This window comes from Ovis aries, chromosome 5, assembly GCF_016772045.2.
Source record: "Ovis aries strain OAR_USU_Benz2616 breed Rambouillet chromosome 5, ARS-UI_Ramb_v3.0, whole genome shotgun sequence".
In the NCBI taxonomy this organism is placed as follows: domain Eukaryota; kingdom Metazoa; phylum Chordata; class Mammalia; order Artiodactyla; family Bovidae; genus Ovis; species Ovis aries.
Genome location: NC_056058.1, coordinates 45,267,631 through 45,288,742, shown reverse-complemented (window position 1 = coordinate 45,288,742; position 21,112 = coordinate 45,267,631). Strand labels below are relative to the sequence as shown.

General features: G+C 52.3%; 1 protein-coding gene and 1 long non-coding RNA gene across 4 annotated transcripts in view; one reads left to right on the top strand and one right to left on the bottom strand.

The window, feature by feature from the left end:
* TRPC7 (transient receptor potential cation channel subfamily C member 7) overlaps positions 1-9,862 on the top strand; it is a 149,991-nt gene extending 140,129 nt beyond the window's left edge. Inside the window, exons 10-12 of one of the 2 annotated variants that reach the window (XM_042250549.2) lie at positions 60-137; positions 6,949-7,024; positions 9,000-9,862. In XM_042250549.2, the coding sequence (XP_042106483.1) occupies positions 60-137; positions 6,949-7,024; positions 9,000-9,169 (324 nt within the window). In that variant the 3' untranslated portion in view covers positions 9,170-9,862. Of the gene's footprint in view, positions 1-56; positions 138-6,948; positions 7,025-8,999 lie in introns of both variants that reach the window. The other variant, XM_042250548.2, reaches the window with a different exon arrangement.
* Positions 1-16,482, bottom strand: part of LOC121819648 (uncharacterized) — a 30,047-nt gene extending 13,565 nt beyond the window's left edge. Inside the window, exons 1-4 of one of the 2 annotated variants that reach the window (XR_006059960.2) lie at positions 11,692-16,482; positions 10,306-10,406; positions 9,854-9,950; positions 8,414-8,587 (exon numbers count right to left, since the gene is read on the bottom strand). This is a non-coding gene — a long non-coding RNA (uncharacterized LOC121819648). The remainder of the gene's footprint in view (positions 1-8,413; positions 8,588-9,853; positions 9,951-10,305; positions 10,407-11,691) is intronic. The other variant, XR_006059959.2, reaches the window with a different exon arrangement.
* Between the last annotated feature and the right edge of the window lie 4,630 nt (positions 16,483-21,112).

Here is a 21,112-nt window from a genome sequence, read left to right as displayed (position 1 = left end):
GTCTTATGTAATATGTGTCACATACTATGTATTTTGTCTTTTTTTTTTTTTCCCAGAAGACTCGGTACCAGGCTGGCATGAGGAATTCTGAAAATCTGACAGCAAATAACACTTATAGCAAGCCCACCAGATACCAGGTAACCACCCCTTTCCCAGGTATAGGCAGAAGTGGACTCCGTTAAGACACCAATATAGTCACAGGGCTATGTCATTCCCCCTAGAACACAGCTTCATTCCTTCCTGCAGTCACATTTATTTATATGCCAGGCACTGTATTGCTTCCTGGGGTTACAGACAAGGTTCCTATCTTAGTGGCACTTCCAGACATAGAGGGAGAGACACTATGGATCAGTACACGTGCAATTAAATATGTAACTTCAAGTTGATCAAAGTGCCCAGATGAAAAAACTCAGGTGCAAAAATGGAGAAAACCAGGGAGCCCCTGCCTCTATATGGTTATCAGAAGTTGCGTCTTTCAGGAGAGGACAGCTAGCTAAGACCTCGTCGATGAGAAGGAGGCAACCACATGGGGCCTTTCAGGCAGAGGAAAAGTGTAAGCCACGGCCAGAGGGGAGACGCCTGGGAGGTCGAGAGCTGCTGGAGCTCAATGAGCAGTGGGGGAGGGGAAGGTGATGAGGTCAGAATTCAAATCAGGACCACAGAAGCAAGGTCCAGGGTGTGGATTTTACTCTGAGGTATCACGAAAGGCAGTGGGAGGAGGTTAACTTGGGGGAGGGAGAAGATGATACGATTTTACTTATGCTTTAAGAAGACTACCTGTCTGCTATAGTGAGACAAGACCAGTGCGGACAGGAGTGGAAGAAGGGAGACCAGGGAGGAAGACATGGTCCAGGCACGCGGGACAGGTGACTTGAAACGCGAGAAGGGTGATGGAGAAAAGCTGACTGACTCAGCATATGTTCTGGATGTATTGCCAAAGGGAAATGATGCAGACCAACAGGAATGGGGTAGGGAGAGGCAGGCGCCCGGTGTGGCTCCCAGGCGGGCATCGACGTCTTCAGTAGGCACTCGACCTTAGACTGCCAGCCTGCACACGGCCGTTATAAAACTTAGGAGGTCTTTTATGCTTGCAGATCTTGCTTTGCTTTAGAAATTAATGCAGTCTCTGTATCAGTTTGAATCAGTCAGTGATAAATGGTCACTGCAGGTTATTGATTATAAAAGTGCAGGCCATCCTCCTCCTGCTTTCCTGCCCCCGATGACCAGCAGTTTTATCCACGCTGACCGTTTCCTATCAGATGTAAATCTGACGCCGTCCTGAGTGTTCCTTGGGGCCAAGGTGATATGTCCCTGGTGCCAGCATCCCCGAGGGAGCTATCACAGACCCAGCATCTTCCCGACCCAGGTCTCTAATTGAATCTCCATCCGTATTTCAGAGGCTAACTCTGCAGTTAGGGGGAGTTAAGTGTACAATTAAGAAGTGGCTCATCCCTCATAGTACTTATAGTTTTATCGGATGACAGGGGCTAAAAAATTGGCAAAGGGCAAATCTTGTATTGATTTAATTGTGCGCTAAATTGGCCCTGCCCAGTGCGATCAGCTTTGAGTTTATTTTATAGGACAAATCCTTCAGTCAGGGGAAGGATTTATATTTCTTTGCTTCTTAGAGAGAAGTAGAGATTATCTGTGCCACGGAAAAGATAGAAAACCGTAATGGATTAGGGCCAGATGTCTCCTGGGTTTTGAGCACAATCAGCAGCTGCAATCAGGGAAGACAGCCGCTGTGGTCAACGTCCTACAGCCAGATGAATCCTTTGTGAAGGAGACCGTGCTCCACAGTGGTCTCAAGCAATCGCTATTCTGTCTTCCATCATTACTGGCCGAGTCCCTGCAACCCTGACTCCCCCAGAGCTTCCTGCTGTGATTATGCAGATTAGCCGGTTTGCAGCTTCAGGCTGACAGTCTGGGAAAGTAGGCCCACCCTGTATCTTTCGAATCCACCAAGAAAAGCCTGGGGCAACTTACTCAGATCGTTGTCACCCAAAAGAAGACAGAGAAACTGGGAGACAGAAAAACTGGGCCCGTGGGCATCAGAGGGAGTGGGCGGAGGGGACAGCAGATGGAGCAGAGACCATCTTGCTTTTGTACATTTGCACTTTGCTCAGCTCTTTAAGGTCAGGTCTGGGCATCTTCCTGAGCCAACATCTGCTTAAACAGGAGTAAACCTTGAGCCAGCACAGATGGACAGCTGGGAGCAGATTAGACACGAGGGTATGTATAATTTCACACATGCCTGTGAGAGAGGCAGGACCTGAACCCCACTGAACACACAGGGAACTCTGTCACCTGGTGGGTTGAAGTGAGATCTGTCTGCACCACGCCACACAGCCCAGGCAAAAGCCCCTTAGTCCTTTTTGTAGAGTCACACCCAGGCCTCCCTGGAACCTGCCCTGTCTGTGTCTGACAGTCCCAGGGAAGAGGTCTATCTGAGCCTGAGGGAAGGAAGCGAGGAACAGAAGGCGCTTTTGCTATCACGGGGCAGCAACCATCTCAGAAGGAAGCATTTGGGCAGGGATCTAAAAATGGCTCAGCCTTTTCCTTGAGCCCACTGGTGGCCTTCCACGCTGCACTGCTTTCCTCCCAAAGCATCTTTCAGAAGTGCCAAGAAATTGTGAGAAGCCCAGTTCACTCCCTCTTTCTCACCATGCAGGCTGTACCCAGAGCCTCCCTTGCACGGAGCACATATGCTGTCAGCCTCTCACTGTCGAGGTGCTGAGACACTCTGGAGCAGTCCCAATAAGATAAAAGCCCAGTTGTTGATATACATGTTAGTTGCTAAGCTCCTTTCCCTTGTGTCTCTAGTAGATCTGCTTGGTTGCTCAAACTTAGCACTTGCTGTTCAGTCGCTCAGTTGTGTCCGACTCTTTGCGACCCCATGGACTGCAGCATGCCAGGCTTCCCTGTCCTTCACCATCTCCCAGAGCTTACTCAAACTCATGTCCACTGAGTCAGTGATGCCACCCAACCATCTCGTCCTCTGCCGTCCCCTTCTCCTTCTGCATTCAGTCTTTCCCAGCATCAGGATCTTTTCAAATGAGTCAGCTCTTCGCATCAGGAGGCCAAAGTACTGGAGCTTCAGCTTAAGCATCAGTCCTTCTAATGAATAGTCAGGACTGATTTCCTTTAGGATTGACTAGTTTGATCTCCTTTCAGTCCTAGATGTTGGGTGTTTAAGCTTCCCATCACTTCAGCTTTTCAGGGTTCTCCATTATAAGAGAAGACAGTTCCTCTAGATTTCCAGGGGTCTGAATTATTTTTCACAAAATTGGTTCTTTGCTTTTGTAATTTTTTTTCCTAATTTGGGTTCTGTGGACATGACCCCAAACAATGGAACAAAACCATGATGCCAGCAAAATGGCCAAAGTGTGTTTCCTATCATAGCTACATGTGACCTGATCAACATGTGTCCCCTTGTTGGAGTATGTACAGACTTCATATCCTCACTCTCTGAGGATGCATCTCCTCCAGGGGCAAAGCAAATAAACCGTGTCCCAACCAAACTGAAAAATCCAGGCACAGTTCATCACTGAAATAATTCTTTATGATGTAACCCATTCCCCTGAAACCCAGTGGGCATCCTCCTTCTTGCCTTCTCGATGACCTTTTCTGCAGAGATCAAAGCCAACAGGTTAGACAGCTTGCCAATGCTGATTTCTTGTCTCCTGGGGTCTCCTAAACCCCAGTTTAACACGTGACCTGTCCTGCGATCCATTTTGTCCACTCTCTTCCCAATGTTCGTCAGCTCCTCTGCTGCTGGGCGGCAGCATTACTCCTCTCTGGCTGCTGCTCGTTGACACCTTCTGCGCGCGCGTCCTCTTCCTTGACCCTGTCCTCAGCTTCCCTGGCTGCACAGAGCGGTCCCTCCCACTCCCTGGACGCCAGCAGCGGCCAGAGGTCACCTGGCTCTCAGACTCTGGGCCAGAGAACTGTGGGGCTCCCACCCTGGACGTGGGCCTCGATGCCACAACCATTCTTATCCACTAGGTACCTCAGTGTTAGTTACTTTGCCTGAGTAAGATCGCTAAATACAGTCATCTCCAGTCCTTGCTAAATGCATCAGGGCAGAGCAGGTCAAGCTGGCATCGACAGGGACATGCTAGTGTGGGGAAGGTTTATTATCTCTGCGAAGTGAAAACTCCACGGAAGGTAAGCAGGAGGGAGCAGAAACTCATGAGAGAGGACCATGCTTTTCCCCCACATAGTGAAGGAGGGGAGGCTTCTGATGTCCATCTTTTCTGCAGACAGAGATCCTCTGTAGCAGCCATGTTAAAAAGAACTTTGGGCATTTTTCTAACCATTTCAGACTTCCTGGGGATGAGACTCCTGCAGATCCCAGGTTGTCTAACATGCATATGCCAGAGGAGAGGCTAGGTCCTCATCAGGGCATGAAGTCTCTAAGCACCTGAAAGGCGGCCACACTGTTGTCCCTGAAGGTGCCTGTCACTCCTGGAGTGAACCAGGCAGTAGAGGAAGGTTAAAGGGTCTGGACATGTCTGCCATGCTCATGTAATTTTGCTTCCATGTTAAGCCTCTAACATCCTCATCTATAATGAGAGGCTTAGAAGCAAACCCTTGCTGTTCTCCCCTCGGAGAGATCAAGTCTGCCAGGGTTCATGCGCGGGCCGTGGGCATTCAGGACGATGCTTTACTAGTCACTCTCTTCTGCGGGATAGCAATCCATTCTCTGAAAACTAGCTGAGGCCTCTTCTTGCTCAAAAGATTCTGTGCCTTGTTAAAGGATAAACTGGTACCTAGAAGTGGTCCAAACCCTCTATGACCAATGGGAGCCCATTTCCTGCATCTCATCTCTGAATCCATTATGCACTTAGTCTTTTCCTGAAGCTTGAACAAAGCCCCAACTTGGGTTTCCATTTTGCTAAGTCCCAGATCTGCCACTTCCCAGCTGTATGAGCCTGGAAAAGTCACCTCCCTCTCTGAGCCTCGTGACCTCCTCTGTACAAAGAGACGACAACCCCCATCTCCTCTGGTTTCTGGGAGGGTTCCTTGAGGTCATTTTGTCAAAGAGGCCAACACAGCTTCTGGACTGTAGGAAGACTCAAAACATTTGTGTTTATAATAAATACATACTATGAAATTTTTTAATGATCAGTTTGATCATGTTGCACTAAAACACAGTGAGCACAGGAAGCCCGGAGGGTGGTTACCCTCGTAGCTGTGAATGCGTTCTACTCAGCCACGTCCCGGAAAAGGGAGCTCTTCACTTCCATCTCTGGCTTATAATTTTGCATTGTAAATATATAGTCTCTTTAACTGACAGATTCAGAAATGGAAGGGTCTCGAGTTCTTGAGGTTTTTTTCTTTAAAATGACAAGAAACTTTATGAATAGATCCTCTGGTCTTGTGTAAGCCTGAAAGTCTTCAGTAGAATATTTCCGAATTCCTTATTCAGTACGAGTGTTAGATACTTGGATATCTGGTTTGTTGGTTTTTATCCCCCCATGAGAACTTGGCTCAGGACAAAGTTTATTTTGTTTCTGTTGCTCCAATTCAAAGTGAAATGAGCATCGCTGACTCCCACTAAAGGCATAGATTCTTAAAACTCAGGTAACCTGCCTCATTGACTACAAGAGTGTCAGTGAGCGATCTGGCATTGCAGTTTAACCACCATCAGGATAAGACCCAGGCCTCCCAGAGAAGGAGCAGCGTGAAGGCAACTCACCACTTAACTGTGCAGCCTGAAATTAGAGGCTGACTCAAACCACAGAGCCCAGCAGACCTCCAGCGGGGGCTAGGAGGGGCCCCCATGAGCTCTCAGAGCACAGTGTGAACGGCCTTTCCTGGGGTCGAGTGAACCATGGGGTCAAAGCTGGAGACACCCCCTTGGCAAGGTCACTGCCATCACAGGCCCTGCGGCACCGCCAGTCGGTGATAATACTAACGCGTTCAATCCTCCAGCTCTCTGCATCCTGGAAGCTCACTTCTCTTTTACTTGCAAGAAGCTTTTTCCTGAGCCCATGTAGTCAGAGAGGACTTAACCACTTGCTTGACCTCACACAGCAAAGCTGAGGACAGAATTCAGGGCCCTTCAACCTAGCAAATGGCAGTTCTGTCCCCTCGGTCCTCAGGGTGAGCAGGTGAGCGGAAGGGATACTGAGGAGCTGGGAATCCCCGTCTGCGGTGCTGCTAGGCTCCTACAGATTCAGACGGGTCGGCCACAAGGATATTTTTAAATCCTGCAATTTCGCAGTAACCCGGGAGCGACTAGCTCGCAGAATCCAAAGTTCACCCCCTGCGGGCCCTCTTACCCTTGGCTCTGTTCTTGGTGGCTCTTCAGCGTTTGTTCCTGCCTCCTGTGCTGAAGGGATCTGGTTTCTGCATATTAAGTAGCACCTCCAAGATTTCAGGGAAGCGGGATCTTGGCAAAACCTCCCAAGGCTCGGCTGTATCTCTCTCTGCCTCTGGTAGGAATTTTCCAAAGTACAGTGGACTGGTCCTCCGTGCCTGTTCCTGACTGCGGGCTCAGTGGACCTCTCCTCCTGCATAGCAGCTCCATGGAGACGGTTCTACCTGGGCTGGCCTACTAGGACTTTCTTACTCCCCCAGTTTGCATCGGTTGTTGAAATCAGGCCCAGAGAAGAGGGCGTGGTGGGCTAAGGTCACAAGGGGCAGGGAAAAGTCAGGCTGAGGACCCTCAAACAGTGCACGTGGATCTCAGGTGTTTCTGTCTCTCTTTGTGGCTGGACCTCCTGCCACTGCGAGTATCCCACTCTTACATCCTGGCTCAAGTGCTACTGAATCCAGAGAGACTGGAACCTCCCCATTAGGCAGGTCACTTCTCAAGAGCAAGGCATCAGGCAAGGGAGGATCCCCCAACTCTGCCAGGCACTCTGCCAGAGGGAGAAGTCACGCCTACAGGATGCAAGCTTGGCTGGGCTGATTTGATCCCTCCCTGTGTTCATGTTTCAGAAAATCATGAAACGGCTCATAAAAAGATATGTCCTGAAGGCCCAGGTGGACAGAGAAAATGATGAAGTCAATGAAGGTAAGCAACTGGATCTGCTTCCTGGAGGGCAGAAGCCAGACGTGGTCTCACCGGGCCTGCAAAGTCAAGGTATCAGGGCTCAGTGGAAATGAGTGGAAAACCGGCAGGGCTCAGTCCCCAGCCTGAGACCCTGGAGAGCCTCACTGGAGGTGTTGGCAGAATGCAAGGGAACACAGTTGCAGGACTCGGGTCTCTGGCCCCTGGCTGGTCGTCAGCTGGGGCTGCCCTTAGCTCTGACCACAGGCCCCTCCACCTCAGCACCAGCACCAGGACACGGAGCCCTGCTCACAGAATGGTTCTGCCTCCCCAGTCACTACTGACACGAGTTGCCTCCTATCCCTTGAGCTCAGGACAGCCCTGAGCTCCTCATGCCCAGAGCACATAGACAGCCAGCCGTAGACAGCCCCTGTTCTGGCTGGCTCCATCCTAGCTCACATCCTAGGTCTCAGAAGCTACCAACCAGCAGTTTCTCAAAGAATTCCTTCCACCCCCTCAGAAGTGCTTGCTATAAAAGCAGGTCCAGAACCCCCCTCCTCCCCAGACCTAATAAATCAGCATGGCCTATGGGTCTGCCTGTGATACAATACCAGGCATTCTCATGCCAGGCATTCATTCTGATGCACGCTGAAGTTTGCCAACTACATTATTTTCACTGTTTGGGTTATTCTCCAGTCTATTTTAAGCAGCTCTTAAGTGAAAAGCGAATTACCATACACCAGGTAATTAATCTTCATGAGACACCTGGGACAAATATTTGCTACCTTCCAACAGCGAAGGTACCAAGTGTTTCCCTCACCAGTGTCCCAGGAGCCTCTGGAAGGAGCCTAGTCATTTAGTGACCCTCTGCTTCATCCTGGGACATCACTGTGCAGCCTCAAGATCAGCAATGACCGAACGACCCCTGGGCTGACACTGTCTAAGAGTTGAGTAGCAGCCCATCTGCCCACCCTACTGTTGGGTCTTAAATATAACACAGCCGGGTACCATGGCAGCCAGCACTCTGAAGTGTGTGATGTGATTGACAGGAATGTAACTGATTATAGAATGTGGGGCTGTGCAGGTTTCATGCCATGGGAATCACAGCATGAAACCAGGGCTTAGTGAAGCCCCCATGAAAACAAGAGATGTATGCCTTTGTCAAAACTGGCCAGACTATAGCTTTAAGACTTCTGCATCTTCTGTGAGTCAGGGATACTTGGAAAACAGGTATGGTTAATGTGTCCCCCAGCAGTGGACTCCCACTTGAGCCAAGAGTCGAGTCCAGGATCTTCCAAACCAGGCAAGAACCTTTCAACCCCACTTTGTGGTTGATAAGAAGGTTCCCACAGCCCAGGCCTGTGTGGACTTTTAACCACATGGCTCACTGTGGAAATGAGTGAAAAACCCCACCTGGTGGTCCCTTGCCATAGAAGGAGAAGGCGGCAGGCCTGCCGTGGTGCACCAGTGAGGGACGCTGCTTGCATGGTCTGAGCAGACCCTGCTCCTGCGAGGCTGCCTGGCTCCACAGCCACGTCCACTGATCAGCTGAGCTGGTCCCCTCAGATGCCTAGGAGTTCCTCTTCCCTGCAAATGATGACAAAGCAAAACATGAAGCATGATGAGAAAGAAATGTTAAAATTAACAAGGGTGCTGCTCAGAGTCTTAAAATCTGCCTTTAATGGCTCCAAGACCAGTGTTCTATCATGATAAAATGGGTGCAAGCAGTTCAACCTGCTCTTGATTCCTCTGTCCACCTCAAACCCTTCAGGGAGAGCTTGACCAGGAATGGGAGGAGAAGGGTCTTCAGCAGAGGAATGAGTCCTTTAGTGGGAGGAGCTGGGTGGGATTTAGGTCAAAACAGACCTCCAATCCCCTCACCTCCACCCTGCTGGATCGGTAGCCTGACATTCTGCTGGAAGAAGGCACGCCTCAAATGCCTCTAGGGTGAGCCCCTTCTGCAGGCTCATACTCAATGAAATCTCCTCTGTCCTTGCAGGCGAACTGAAGGAAATCAAGCAAGATATCTCCAGCCTGCGCTACGAGCTCCTTGAAGAGAAATCTCAAGCTACCGGAGAGCTGGCCGACCTCATCCAACAGCTCAGTGAGAAGTTTGGGAAGAACTTAAACAAAGACCACCTGCGGGTGAACAAGGGCAAAGACATTTAGCAGCCTGCACCCATCGGCACCTGTGACTTCTACCAGCATTCCAAGGCCAGGTGGGATGCCCTGGCCACCAGCCCCAGTGGGAAGGGGTCCTGGCCCACTCCTCTAGGACTCTGAGGGGACCCACTGGCTCCATCCTGACCAGCCTTGCTGGCATCTGCAGCCCAGTGTCCTGCCTGGACCCAGAATGATTGTGAATCTAGGCTGTTGGGTGAGAAACTCGACCACAAGAGGAAGGGAGGAAGTGGCCCCCTAACACGTGGGGACATCTTCGGTCCAGTCATAGGGACATATGTCCCAGTGGCCAGCGCAGGAAAAGGCCATCTCGGATGCACACTCGTGCCCTCCCACCGCACACAGACCGCTGTGCTGTCTGCGTGTAGGAAGACAAACCACCTCACCCCACACACCCCTGCTCACTCCCTCCCTGCCACCCACACACCCAGAAGAACCGGGCGGTGACCTGTGATCTATTCTTAAGTGCCAGATGAGAACACAGATAGCCTACTAGCAAAATAGTTCTATTTGTTTATATTTAAAAAAGGTTTAAAAATCCTAAATCAAAAATCGTACTGTCGGTAGCACTGTTCAGAGAGCAACAGCAAAATCCAAATGATGTATTTTTACCTTTATGAAAATTATCTTGTATTTACTATTTTTACCTGAAATGGAAAGAAATAAAATTACCTCATAATAGCCCGGGGAGACTCTGGATGCACTGCCCTCCCCGTTGTCTGGTGTCCTCTCTGGAGGTGGCCCTGGGCGTCCACAGAGCAGGGCTGCCCTCGGAGGAGAATGAGCAGGTGAGAGGGAGGCAATCCCAGGGGAGTCATGCAGCCAGGAACCCCCACCTCCAAGCATCTCTTCCTGCCCCCAGACCTAGTGACCCCCAAGCTCGCCAAGGTCAGGAAGGAGACAAAGGAAATGACGAGGAAAGTGAAACAATTTCCCCCACCCCACTTCTCACCCTTTTCCCTTGAGTGGCAGTGGAGGGGAGCTGGGAGAAAGGAGCCCAGATCTTTCTGAAGGGGCCTGAGGTGTGAGTAGAGACAGCAGCCACCAGAGGGCGCCCGGGTCCTGAGCAATGCCCAGTCTGAGCTGGCTGGAGAAGATGCCGCTGGGTGGGAAGGATCACTTACTAATAACACGCAGCTGGTTGTATCGAGTGAGCACTTGCTGTGTACCAAGCACTGTGCTGAGGACTCTTCAGGCATCCGTCCACTGAACCCTCACAACAACCCTATGAAGAGAAAGAGGATCAAGGGCTCAAATTCAGATGCCTTGCAGATACCCAGGGCGTGTGTATACATGTGTGACTATGAATGTTTCCTGTATGTATACATGTGAGAGGCTTGTGTTGTGATATGCAGTATATCTTCAGAGATAAATTGTTTACTTAATCCTGCTCTAAGAACAATGCAGACCAAATGGGGTGATAGACAGAACTGAAATAGTTCCAGCATTGAGGTATCAGGGAGAGGCCGTGACAAGCCAGACAGCCACGGTCTGCCTCCAGTGGGTGTGGACACCCAGCCCAGCTAATTGTTGCCATAAGGAATAACAGGCCCAGTCTTGCTAAATCTTCCCCATTTCTAAGGGGTGGGGGGGGACAAAGGTTACATTTGTTGGGCCTTGGCAGTCAACATGGGTGACTAGAGAAGCTGTCCTGAAATGTGACCCCAACCCAGGCCTTTCAGGCAAGAAAATCCTCAGCAAGAAGGATACACAGGCACCCAACAGGGACCAGGGTTATCTGCCTGAGCAGGGGACCTTACAGACATAAACTCTGCTCCAGGAGTTTTTCACCTGGGGGCCATGTGAGGTCCATGAATGGATTTCAGAGACCCTGCCAGTCCTGAAGTTCCCACCAAATCAGGAGCTTGTCTTTAGATGTGTGTCGTTATGGAGGGAATACCAGCAGCTTTTCTCAAAAGCTCATCCCTCGCCCTCAAAGCCTGCAGATGAGGATTGAATCCCTTCAGTAGAATTTCCCAAGTCCCCAGACAAGTACCAAGGATGGGGTGTGTGTGTGTCCAGTGGAGGATACATAAATTACTCTTCCCACAAAGCACATCAGCCTCCCAACCCCGGGGACAAATGACCAACAATTTCAGGGATGATGTCCTTTCAGATACTGCACATATTGACTTCAAAATGCTAATCAACATTTTAAGATGCATTATGCAATTTCCCTATCTGCCTTCTACCAGCAACAGCCGGCAACCCCATTTTCAAATCCTGGGATGCCCTTTTCCTATCAAACCTAAGTCTCCAATGTGCGCCTTCGGGAGATAAAAGGAAAACAAGTCCCACTGAGTAATTGAAAGCTGGGAAGGAAAACTAGCAGCACCTGTTAGGCTTTGGCTGCCGCGTCTGGTTTGATGGTAGTCCAGGAATGGACCTATGGCTGCCAGGGGAGAGGATTCCACGGACCCAGTGGATTCATGTGGTGGGGGGGGTGGGCCACCTCTCTCATGGAAGACTGTTGGAGAGGCCTGGGCACTGAGGGCTGTGGAGCCACCAACCTGGAGCAGACATGCAGTGGTTTTCCAGGCACCGACAACTTCTCTCCCTTTCCCCCAGTTCCTTGGCTCCTATGGAGTTAGCCAGACAGAAAAAGTGGTTCTGGAAATGCAAAACAGGAGGCAGAGGAATGGAGTCTGGGAAGGGCACAGGGACGGAGAGGAGGAGAAAGAGCCCAAGAGCCCCTAGACTCATTCTTAAAAGTGCCGGACCTGTCCCCTTGCAGCCCGCTGTACTTCTGTCATTTGTGACTTTAGATTTCTGTGACTTTAGGGTATGCTTGTAACCTGAGCACGTGGGGCTCCGGAGATGCAGCCCTGTCCAGGTTTCCGGGTAACCAGTGGTTAAGCAGCAAGTTCTCCAGCTACTTGTCACCATCTGATGGTTCCTAGTAGGACGTGACATTTCCTAGTAACATTTCCTGGGTAAAAACCCCCAATTAGTGTCCAAAGCTATTCCTGAAGGACAAGAGCTCACACATTTGAGAAAGCACAGCCAGCCCCCTCTGCCCATCACAGAGCATCTCCCCCCATCCCACTGAGGCCCGGGAGCTGAAAAACTGGCCAGTGCAGCTCAAGCCTGGGGAGACTCCCCGAACACGGGTGTGACTCTGCAGAAATTGCTCCCAGCAGCCTCGGGCTTGGGGAGCCCCTGACAAGATACCTTCAGGTGTGCTTGCCTGGGGGAGGCTGAGACACCTTGTCCCACTCGGTGTCTGGTTAAAAATAAGCAGCCCCACCGCCTGTCACTCCTCAAAGTGTTCATTAAGGCTTATGTAAAGGGTAGAGCTCAGGCTCCTGGAGGCTGACAGGGAGGCCACGCCCCATTCTATGTTTATCCCATCTTGTCCCCTCATCCCCTGAAGGGTGAGCTAGTAGAGGGAAGGGACTTTAGGAGGAGCACCCGATGTCAATCAGCCCAGGCTGGCTAACCAAGGAGCAAAGCCCCTTCCACCCTCCCTGCAGACACAGCAAGCTCCCCAGGTCCCCTGCCTCCTCCCTGCCTGGGAGCAGAGGCCGCCTTGCTAGCTCTTGAGAAATGCCCCAGCTTTCTCCCTTTGCTTCCCCACCGTAGTCAAGCCACAGGGATGGCCCATGACCTGCACTTTAGGGAGAAAATGACAGGGGAAAAAAAAAAAAAGAAATGTGTCCAGGGTTTGGGATTCCCAAAGGCCTGAGTTTTTAAAGAAAGGAGAGGATTGAGGGAAGAATAAAAAAGTTTGAAAGAAGTGGTATTTGAGGAGTCAGGACTCTTTCCCATCCAGAAGGGATCTGAGAGGGACGGAGGGGAGGGTCTGAGAGCTGAGAGGCTGAGGCAGCTTGGCCCTGCCTGTGGAGGACAAGTGGGCCATAGAGATGGACCACAGCTGGAAGACCATGTCTTTGCCCAGCTGCCCCCCCGGGCATCCAGGGAGGCAGGAGGAAGAGGGGCAAGGACAGGGCTCCCCCAAGCAAGCAAGACAGGGAGGAGGGCACTCTCACTACAATATGATTAAAAAGTGAGACGCCTCAGAGCATCTGCCCATCAGCTGTGCCCACTAAGAGGCGAGGCCGTGGGTCCCCTGGCACTGAGCCTACACATCCCCAGGCCAATGGCCTGCCTCACCCCGCAGTGCACTGGAGAAGCAGAAGGCCAAAGAAGCCCTCGTATATCCAAAGGAGAGCATGCCAGGACCCGTTCAGGTGTCTGAGTGCAGACTCAGCCTCAGCCTCACAGTAGACGGCGCTTCTAACTGAGCCACTTCCACATAACCACCTCCCCTGTGGGGTTGTCCCTGTGTGCTGTGGGTAAGGCCAAGGAAGGGGCCAGGCAGACGCGGGGCAGGGGAGGGCATGGCTGTGCCATCTTCATACTGGCCAGGACCCCCTCTCCGGCTGGAAGCAGATCTCACCCTAACCTCAACCCAACCAACCAGAGGACCCCGTGCCCCTGAAGCCAACACAGCCTCGAGCAAGGCAATCACACGTCTGCCCTGAGATGGCTATCCATGCACAGCCCAGAGCAGGGCAATCGCACGCCTGCCTCGACCCTGATATCCGTGTGCACACTGGAAAGGAGAGCTCCTTTCTTCCAATCAGGTTGCTGAACAGGAGAACGTGAATCTGGGGCTCCAGTAGACGCTTCTCCCCTCGCCCAGAGACAGGCTGTCTGCCAGGGAGGTCAAAGGTGAGGAATTAAGGCGAGGGAAGAAGTCAGTGTCAGAGGGAGGTGGGGGAGGAGAGAAAGGAAGAGGGGAGGGAAGAGAGGACCGGTGGAGAGGGGAGCTGTGCCACATTCTCGCCCTGGGCCCTCTTCCTGTAGCTTTTCCTACACCTGTTCTGGGAGCGTTCTCAGCTTTGTACATGGGCAGTTAGTCACTCAGTCGTGTCCAACTCTCTGTGACCTTATGGACTGTAACCCTCCAGGCTCCTCTGTCCTTGAGATTCTCTGTGGAAAAATACTGGAGTGGGTTGCCATTTTCTACTCCAGGGGATCTTCCCAACCCAAGGATCCAATCTGGGTCTCTCGCATTGCAGGTGGATACTTTATCACCTGAGCCCTTTGGTGCCATATAAAGTTCCATTTTTGTTGAGGGCAGTTTGTCATTTTACATCCTCAGAGTCCTGATAAGCACAGAAAGAACTCTAGGATGTAGTTGCCCCACCCTCCCCCTGGGCTGTTCTGCATTTCTGCAGTTAGAGGAGCAAGGGCCAGAAACTAGCAGGATTGTTCTTCTTGAGACTCTGTGAGCCTCTGGACCGTGGGTGAGGCATCAAGCTGGCTAAATTCTTCAATAGTGAAACCCCAGGACACTGGATCTACTGGCTGCTCTGGTGGCCAGGAGATGGGTGCGACTCAGGACTGGGAGAGGACCCTTTGCTCTGCTCTGCCCAGGCTTCACTCTGGAAGGATCCAGAATTGACACCCTGGGCACTTCTGCGGTGGCCAGTGGCCCCAGCAGGGCGCCTCTCACCAGCTTTGCCAGCAGTGCTCAGCGGGGAGGCCAGGCGGGGAGCGCGAAGCAGGAAGAGAGACAGGGGAGAAGCATGGTGGCTACAGTAGTCGCCCTTATCGGGGAGGCAGTTACCGCGCAGACCCACAGACACCCAGCAAACAGCTTGAGGATGACCAATCTGTAGCCGATGAGGTTCCTGCTGTAAATAGGAAGTGTAGCTTTATTTGTAGGTACAGGCTGTTGAAGTTGACACTCAAGTCACATAGACATCAATACAACTGAGCATCGGATGTGGGGTGCTGGCCCTGCTTTCAGTGAGCTTACACCCTTGAGAGCAGCAGGAAGCCCAGTATCCACACCAGCGAGAGCTTTCGGACCAGCAGTGCCGGGGGAGCAGTGGCCACCCCAGACCCCAGCTGGGTCAGCCTCCTTGTCAGAGGAAGTAACTCCTGATCATTTCAGTGAGCGAACAGAACAGAGCCGCGGGGTTTCATTCTCAGCTCCAATCAATCACAAGACAGACACTCCAGCAAAGTAGAGCCTCTGGTGGCTCCCCCGCCTGCCAAACTAAATTAGAAGCCCCCAAGGCCTGTGCAGCCCGGCTGAAGGTGAATGTCCTGAAAAAAAAAAAAAAGAAAAACACCTCACTGCTTCTTCAGGCGCGTCTTCACGTAAAGGCGCTCACAGCATCATCACTGTCTGGCACCAGCACCGTGAACAGAATATGTGTTCAGGGCCTCAGCAAAGGCCCTGGGTCTGGGGGCCAGTGTCTTGTGATGACCCCCTCCACTTCCAAGCCTCCGGGTCCCAGGCACCAGCTCAGAGGTGAACGACTCCCACTGTGCTGAGGCTGCCAGGGGAAGGCTGGTATGGATCAGTATTCTAGTCACTCTGGACACATCCTTAGTTTTTCTCCCAAAGGGTAGAAATGCCATTTTGCTGATTCTTAAAGACCTTCCAGTCTGTCATCTCCCTGCATACACATGACATGAAAGAGTCAGCCTGAGGTGAAACAGAAGGGATCTCTTCCAGAAAACAGAGCTGCTGGTTTAAGACAAAAGCACAGAAACGTGAGGAAACCAAGGGAGCGCTCAGCCCCTACGCAGGGTTCTGGCCAGACGCCTCCAACTCTGAAGTGACCCAAGGTATGCTAAGACCTCCGCTGGCCATCCTGGTGCCCCACTCAGTCAGAGACATGATGAGAGGAACTTGGAGGGGAGAATGGTACTGGGCCCAAGCCCCAGCACTCTGGCTGGAGGAGGCAGAGGCAGAGCCCCGCACGTACTGCAACATGGGTCCCCTGGCGGTGGAGACCTGAGGAACCCAAGCAGATGTGGAGAGCGACCGTGCCTGTGGCTCCATCTGTGGCACCTGGGAACCGGCACTGGGCTCCCACAGGCCTCCCTGGAGGCCACATCCAGAAAGAGGCTAGAGCCAACACGTGAGAGGCGGTGCGCGGAGCTGCGCTACTGCAGAGGGGGGCGTACAGAGACACTGCTTACCTGCCAGGCCTCTGAGGCTTCTCCCTGCAGGCTGTGGTCACCCAGGGACAGAAGATACCGTTGACCCAGAGCACAGGAGCGGGAGTCCGTAGCCTCCCCCAAGTCACACCCCAGGCCTCCAAGCCCAGCAGCACTGATGCTGGTGGAAAAAGGTCAGGTGAACAGAGGCCTGGCTGCTGCCCTGCTCTACCACGTATTGGGGCGACTTCCCAAGAAAGAAAGTGATGTTGTGGAGAATGAGCGATCAGCGGCCCCAGGACACACGCCTCTAGGGACTCCTGCCTTTGCTTGCCCCCTCCTGTGTGGACGCCAGGCTTGGTCCTGTGACTCAGGGCAGCCAGTCCCACACCAACAGTGGCTCCATAAGCATGTGCTCACGGGTTTGCCCTCACAGAGATGCTCAGCTGCACAACTGTGTTGAAACGCCATGTGGAGAGAAGCCTAGAGAACAAGAGGCATCTGGGCCTCTCCATTAGGGTCAAGCTCCCAGCTGTAAGCAGCTTCACAGGAAGGGAGAGGGTCAGCCCCGGGGAGCAGAACTGCCCAGCTGAAGCCTGTCAACCACAGAATCATGGGAAACAATAAAGTGTTGCTTTATGACTTTGAGCTTTCAGATGGCGTCTCACCCAAGCAACAGAGGACTGAAGCCTGGACCCCCCACCAGAGGAGAGGAATCTTACCCATCCATCTCAAGAGAATGACGTACTCCTGGGGCCTCAGTCAACTGCCCAAGAATGAAGTCAGCAGGTGTTAATGAAGCCACAGTGAGGATTCCCAACTACCCGGATCAGTTTTGCCCCTCCTGGGAAGAAATCCTGTTTCTATCCACCAATAGAAACCAAGAAAACAGCTTTGGCCATCTTGTGGAAGGAGGCAGGCTTTGCTGAACAAGCTGAATGCAGCCACTCAACAAAGCCAAGCCCTCAGCTGGGAGCAGTTAAGTAGATTTGTGAGATTTTTAATAAGTGTGGTGGACTGTGCAGAGGAAATGTCACAAGCAGTCAGTGAATCATTGCCTAGTGGGCATAGATAACTCTGCCTTTGATTCCCAATCTTATAGCTCTCAGAGCACTTTCTCGTCCCTTCTCTCGCTTAATTAAAACAACAATCCAGCCAGGTGGGCAGGGCAGGATTTGTTATCCTGTTTGCATAGAAAGAGCTTATGTAATGCAAGAGCCCTCTTGAGTGGAAGTTTAACCGCAGGGAGCCCCTGAGCCCAGTGCATGGGACTGGGTACAGAGTGAGTGCCCATAAACGCAGGTGAATGAGAGGGGCGCCCTTCCCGCTGGACAACACGTGCAGGAGCCCTGTCCTTGGAGGCAGCCTGGGGTGGGAGGGACACACCCTGCAGGGCATTTCTCAGTGCGGTTCTAGGACGCCTGCCTCAGAATTCCCCAGGGCACTCGCTGATAGTGCAGACAGGAGGGAGCCTGGGAATCTGTATTTTAAGATGCTCCTGGGTGACTCTGATGGTCGAGTGTGAAGGACACTGTCACAGAAGTCCCCTTGCCGACAACATGGGCATCAGCATGGGTATCAAGTTACCTGACTGATGGGCAGTAGGAATGCGCCCGGGACACACGATCCAGTGCTCTTGCTAGCTCTCTGATCCGCACCAAGGAGGCGGGACTGAGCCGGCTTTGGAAGACGTGTGAGACTTGGACACGTAGAGAAGACGAGGGTCGAAGCATTGCCGGCACTAGGAAACAGAGTAGGGGTGAGCCCAGCCCCACTCTACCTTCTGCTGCATAACCGTCATTAAACAGCATTGCTATCAGGTGGAAACTCAATCAAGGGACCAGAAACACTGACAGGGGATGGAGTAACCACTTTCTCCAGGGACGGCCTTGTTTGGATTTGGTCTCCGGTTTCCCGGAAGTGAGGAAATGTCATGCTTGCACAGGGCCACAGGCAGGGTCCCCTCCTCTTCTGTCCTGGGACCTCAGGGTCCACCTGGTATAAGAGAGCAAAACTCTGAGTGCACAGCCTGCCCCAGTGAGGACAGCAAGCTTCCTGGATGTCCTGGCATTAGACCACCTGGGAGGGACCCCTCACCATGCCATCTCTCCCATCCCTATGTAGGCAGTTTCTGCCAACAGAGGACAGGGAGAAAACTCCAGGCTCCCACCAGGCTGAGCAAGTCAGCTGGGGGTCGGGCATTCCTCTTCCTATCACAACTAATGATGGGCAGGAAGGAAGGGAGGGGAAGGACACAGGGCTGAGATCCATCTTTTATTTTTATCACCCTTTCTGACTCTTCATGATAGAATCTGAACCACTTCCGTTGTGTATCCGGAGGCAATGTGATGTTTAAGTGCGCTCGTAATTAGACCCAGGTAATTCGCTCTTTAATAATCAGCATGCTTCGCCCTCCAGCTCACTAAGCCACCCCCTCTCCTGCCTCTGTTCTATTTTCATCCAGGCCCCCCTCCCAGGCGGGGATGTCTGAACCGGCCCTCCTGGCTTGTCATCATCTCCCTTTCTCTCAAAGCGGCCTGATTGGCCCTCATAGGCCTTTTCCGCCTGGAAAGTCAGAGTGAGACTCTGAGCAAGGGCTCAGAGGGGCCTGAGGAGCAAATTTTGGGATGGAGTGCTACTTGGGATCTTAGACAGTGCAGAGGCCCAGCCCACACTGTCTGGCTCAGCAGAGCTCAGCCTGAACCCTTCTGCTTGGGGGTGGAGAGACAGTCACTCCGAGGCAAAAAAAAATGAGGAGAGCATCTCTCCCCCCACATCCCTGGCCGCTATCCTCTTAAGTGGCTACAGAGAGGACAGAAAAGTGTCCTTGGTGGTGATATCATCAGTGTCTCCATGACTCTAGGGCTCCCGACTAGAGCCACTGCCTTCACAGACTCCAGCCCCACCTTCAGCAGTGTCTCCAGGCCCAGGCAAGGAGGGGAGGTCAGAGAGGTGGAAGGAAGCATGATGGATGAGGCACTTAAGGAATGAGAACCTCAGAGAAGAGAGAGAGAGAGAAAAGCAAGTTACTGTTTCCAAAAAAATTATTATTCTCATTTAAAAAGCAAGCACGGTCACTGGAGAAATTGTCAAAAGCCACAGCACTCAAAAAGAAGAAAATGAAAATTGCCGTTAGTCCTACTATGCAGAGATCATTATTAGGAGGTATTTACTTATGATTTTCTTTGCATGGTATATCATTCTTAATCCACAAACTCAAGTGGGTTAGATTGTCATGCTCTTTTCCTGTTAGTTGAACTCTGTGAGGCTTTGTCCCCTGAAGTGACAGAAGTCTCGGTTCTGAGTCCCCACACCTACGGAACTGGCGCTCAGTTCTGCAGCTGAAGGTAGAGTGGGGCTGAGCTCCACCTCTTTGTCCTCTTTGTCCACCGCCACTGTTCTCTCTGCCTCTGAAAGGTCAGTCCTGCAAGTCGCTGCTACACAGACCCTCATCCCCACCCAAACGCGGTCCTCAGATACCTCCTGCCACTCTCGTGGCCTTCTCGGAGCACGTCTCGTGGCCTCCTCACAAGCCCTCCTGCAGTCTCCAAACCACTGCGGAGCCGGAGGAAGCTAGCTGTGCCCCACACCCCACCCCCGGCTCTTCCACAGGGCGTTAAGGTGAGCTTTCAGGAACCATTCTGTTGCCTCGCACCCGGTGGGGCTGGGGAGCCGTCCGCATCCTGGGGCCTCTGCCTCCTCCCTAGGGCTCTACCTAAGAAAGGTATCTGTTCTCTCCCTCTGCTCCCCCAAGCTATCTGGGTTTCTGTTCTCTGTTCCAAAGCAGAGTGGCCCTGTGCCCCCTCTCAGGGACCCATCAAACATCTAAGGTCGCCTCGTGTCCCCACCAGCTCTGCTCTCCTCACCACCGACCCAACCCTGCCCTAAGATCAGGGAGATCTCTTTCAATTTCGGGGATGGGGAAGCCTGCCTTTGCACAGGAGTACCCCATAGGGCAGAGCAGTGTATTCCTGTGTGTGTGTGTGGGTGTGTGGGTGTGTGGGTGTGTGGGTGTGTGGGTGTGTGGGTGTGTGGGTGTGTGTGTGTGTGTGGCCTGCTGTGGGTGAGGGCTCACTCAGAGGCTAAAATCTGCCGATGCCCTGCCAAGGAGAAAGACACCTCTTTACAGTTCACCCAAAGGCACTATGCAGGCTGGCCACAGCCTTCCCCTTCCTCATGGTGTCTTATTCCAAACCTTATAACCAGGCCTCGACTCCTGAAACTGGAAAGCCGATCATTTGACTCCTTTGTTAAAGGAGGCGGTTTATGTTGGACAGTCTGACTGCCATCTGCCTACAAGGATCGCTGGTGTCAGGACACGGAGAAGGGTGCCTTGGGAGGTGCTTGAGGACATTTCTGTCTCTCTCTCACACACACACACATACATATACACATGTGTGTGCACCCACACACACACTCCCAGCTCCAAAGACTAGATTCAGATCTCTGGGGTTGAGGCCAGAACTGCATTTTTAAAGCTCCCAGGTGATTCAGAAGGGTTTGGGGAGAAGGGGCATGAGGAGAACAGAGTGGGTCTCTTGAGAACACCACCGCACAGCTTGGCAACACTTATGGGCGGTGCAGGAATTGCCAGTCTTGCCTGGGCGGGTGAACTCGAGACACAGCCAGGCTGGACGGGGGCCTGGCGTATCTTAAGTGCCCTTAACACTCCCATGCCTCTTCCTGTTTTCCCTCTTTGGTTCCAGTTGAGAAAACCCACTCAACACTGTATCTTGTGGGGTGTCATTTTCGAAGGCTTTTTCAAAGAGGGGCCAGATGATGCCCAGTCATCCAGCCCACGTCTCCCATCTCGCAGAGAGCCCACAGGCAGCCTCCTTAGGGAGTGGTGGGAGAAGCCCCTTCCCCAGCAGCACTGGGGTATAGGGACCACACATGACTCCCCAGGAGAAACCTTCCCAGATGGAGACCCCCTAACTTCTGACCTGGGAGCCTGAGCCCCAGGGAAGGAACAGGTCAAATTCCTTGCTCTTCAGCATCAAATGGCAATGCTAATGTAGTTTCTAATTT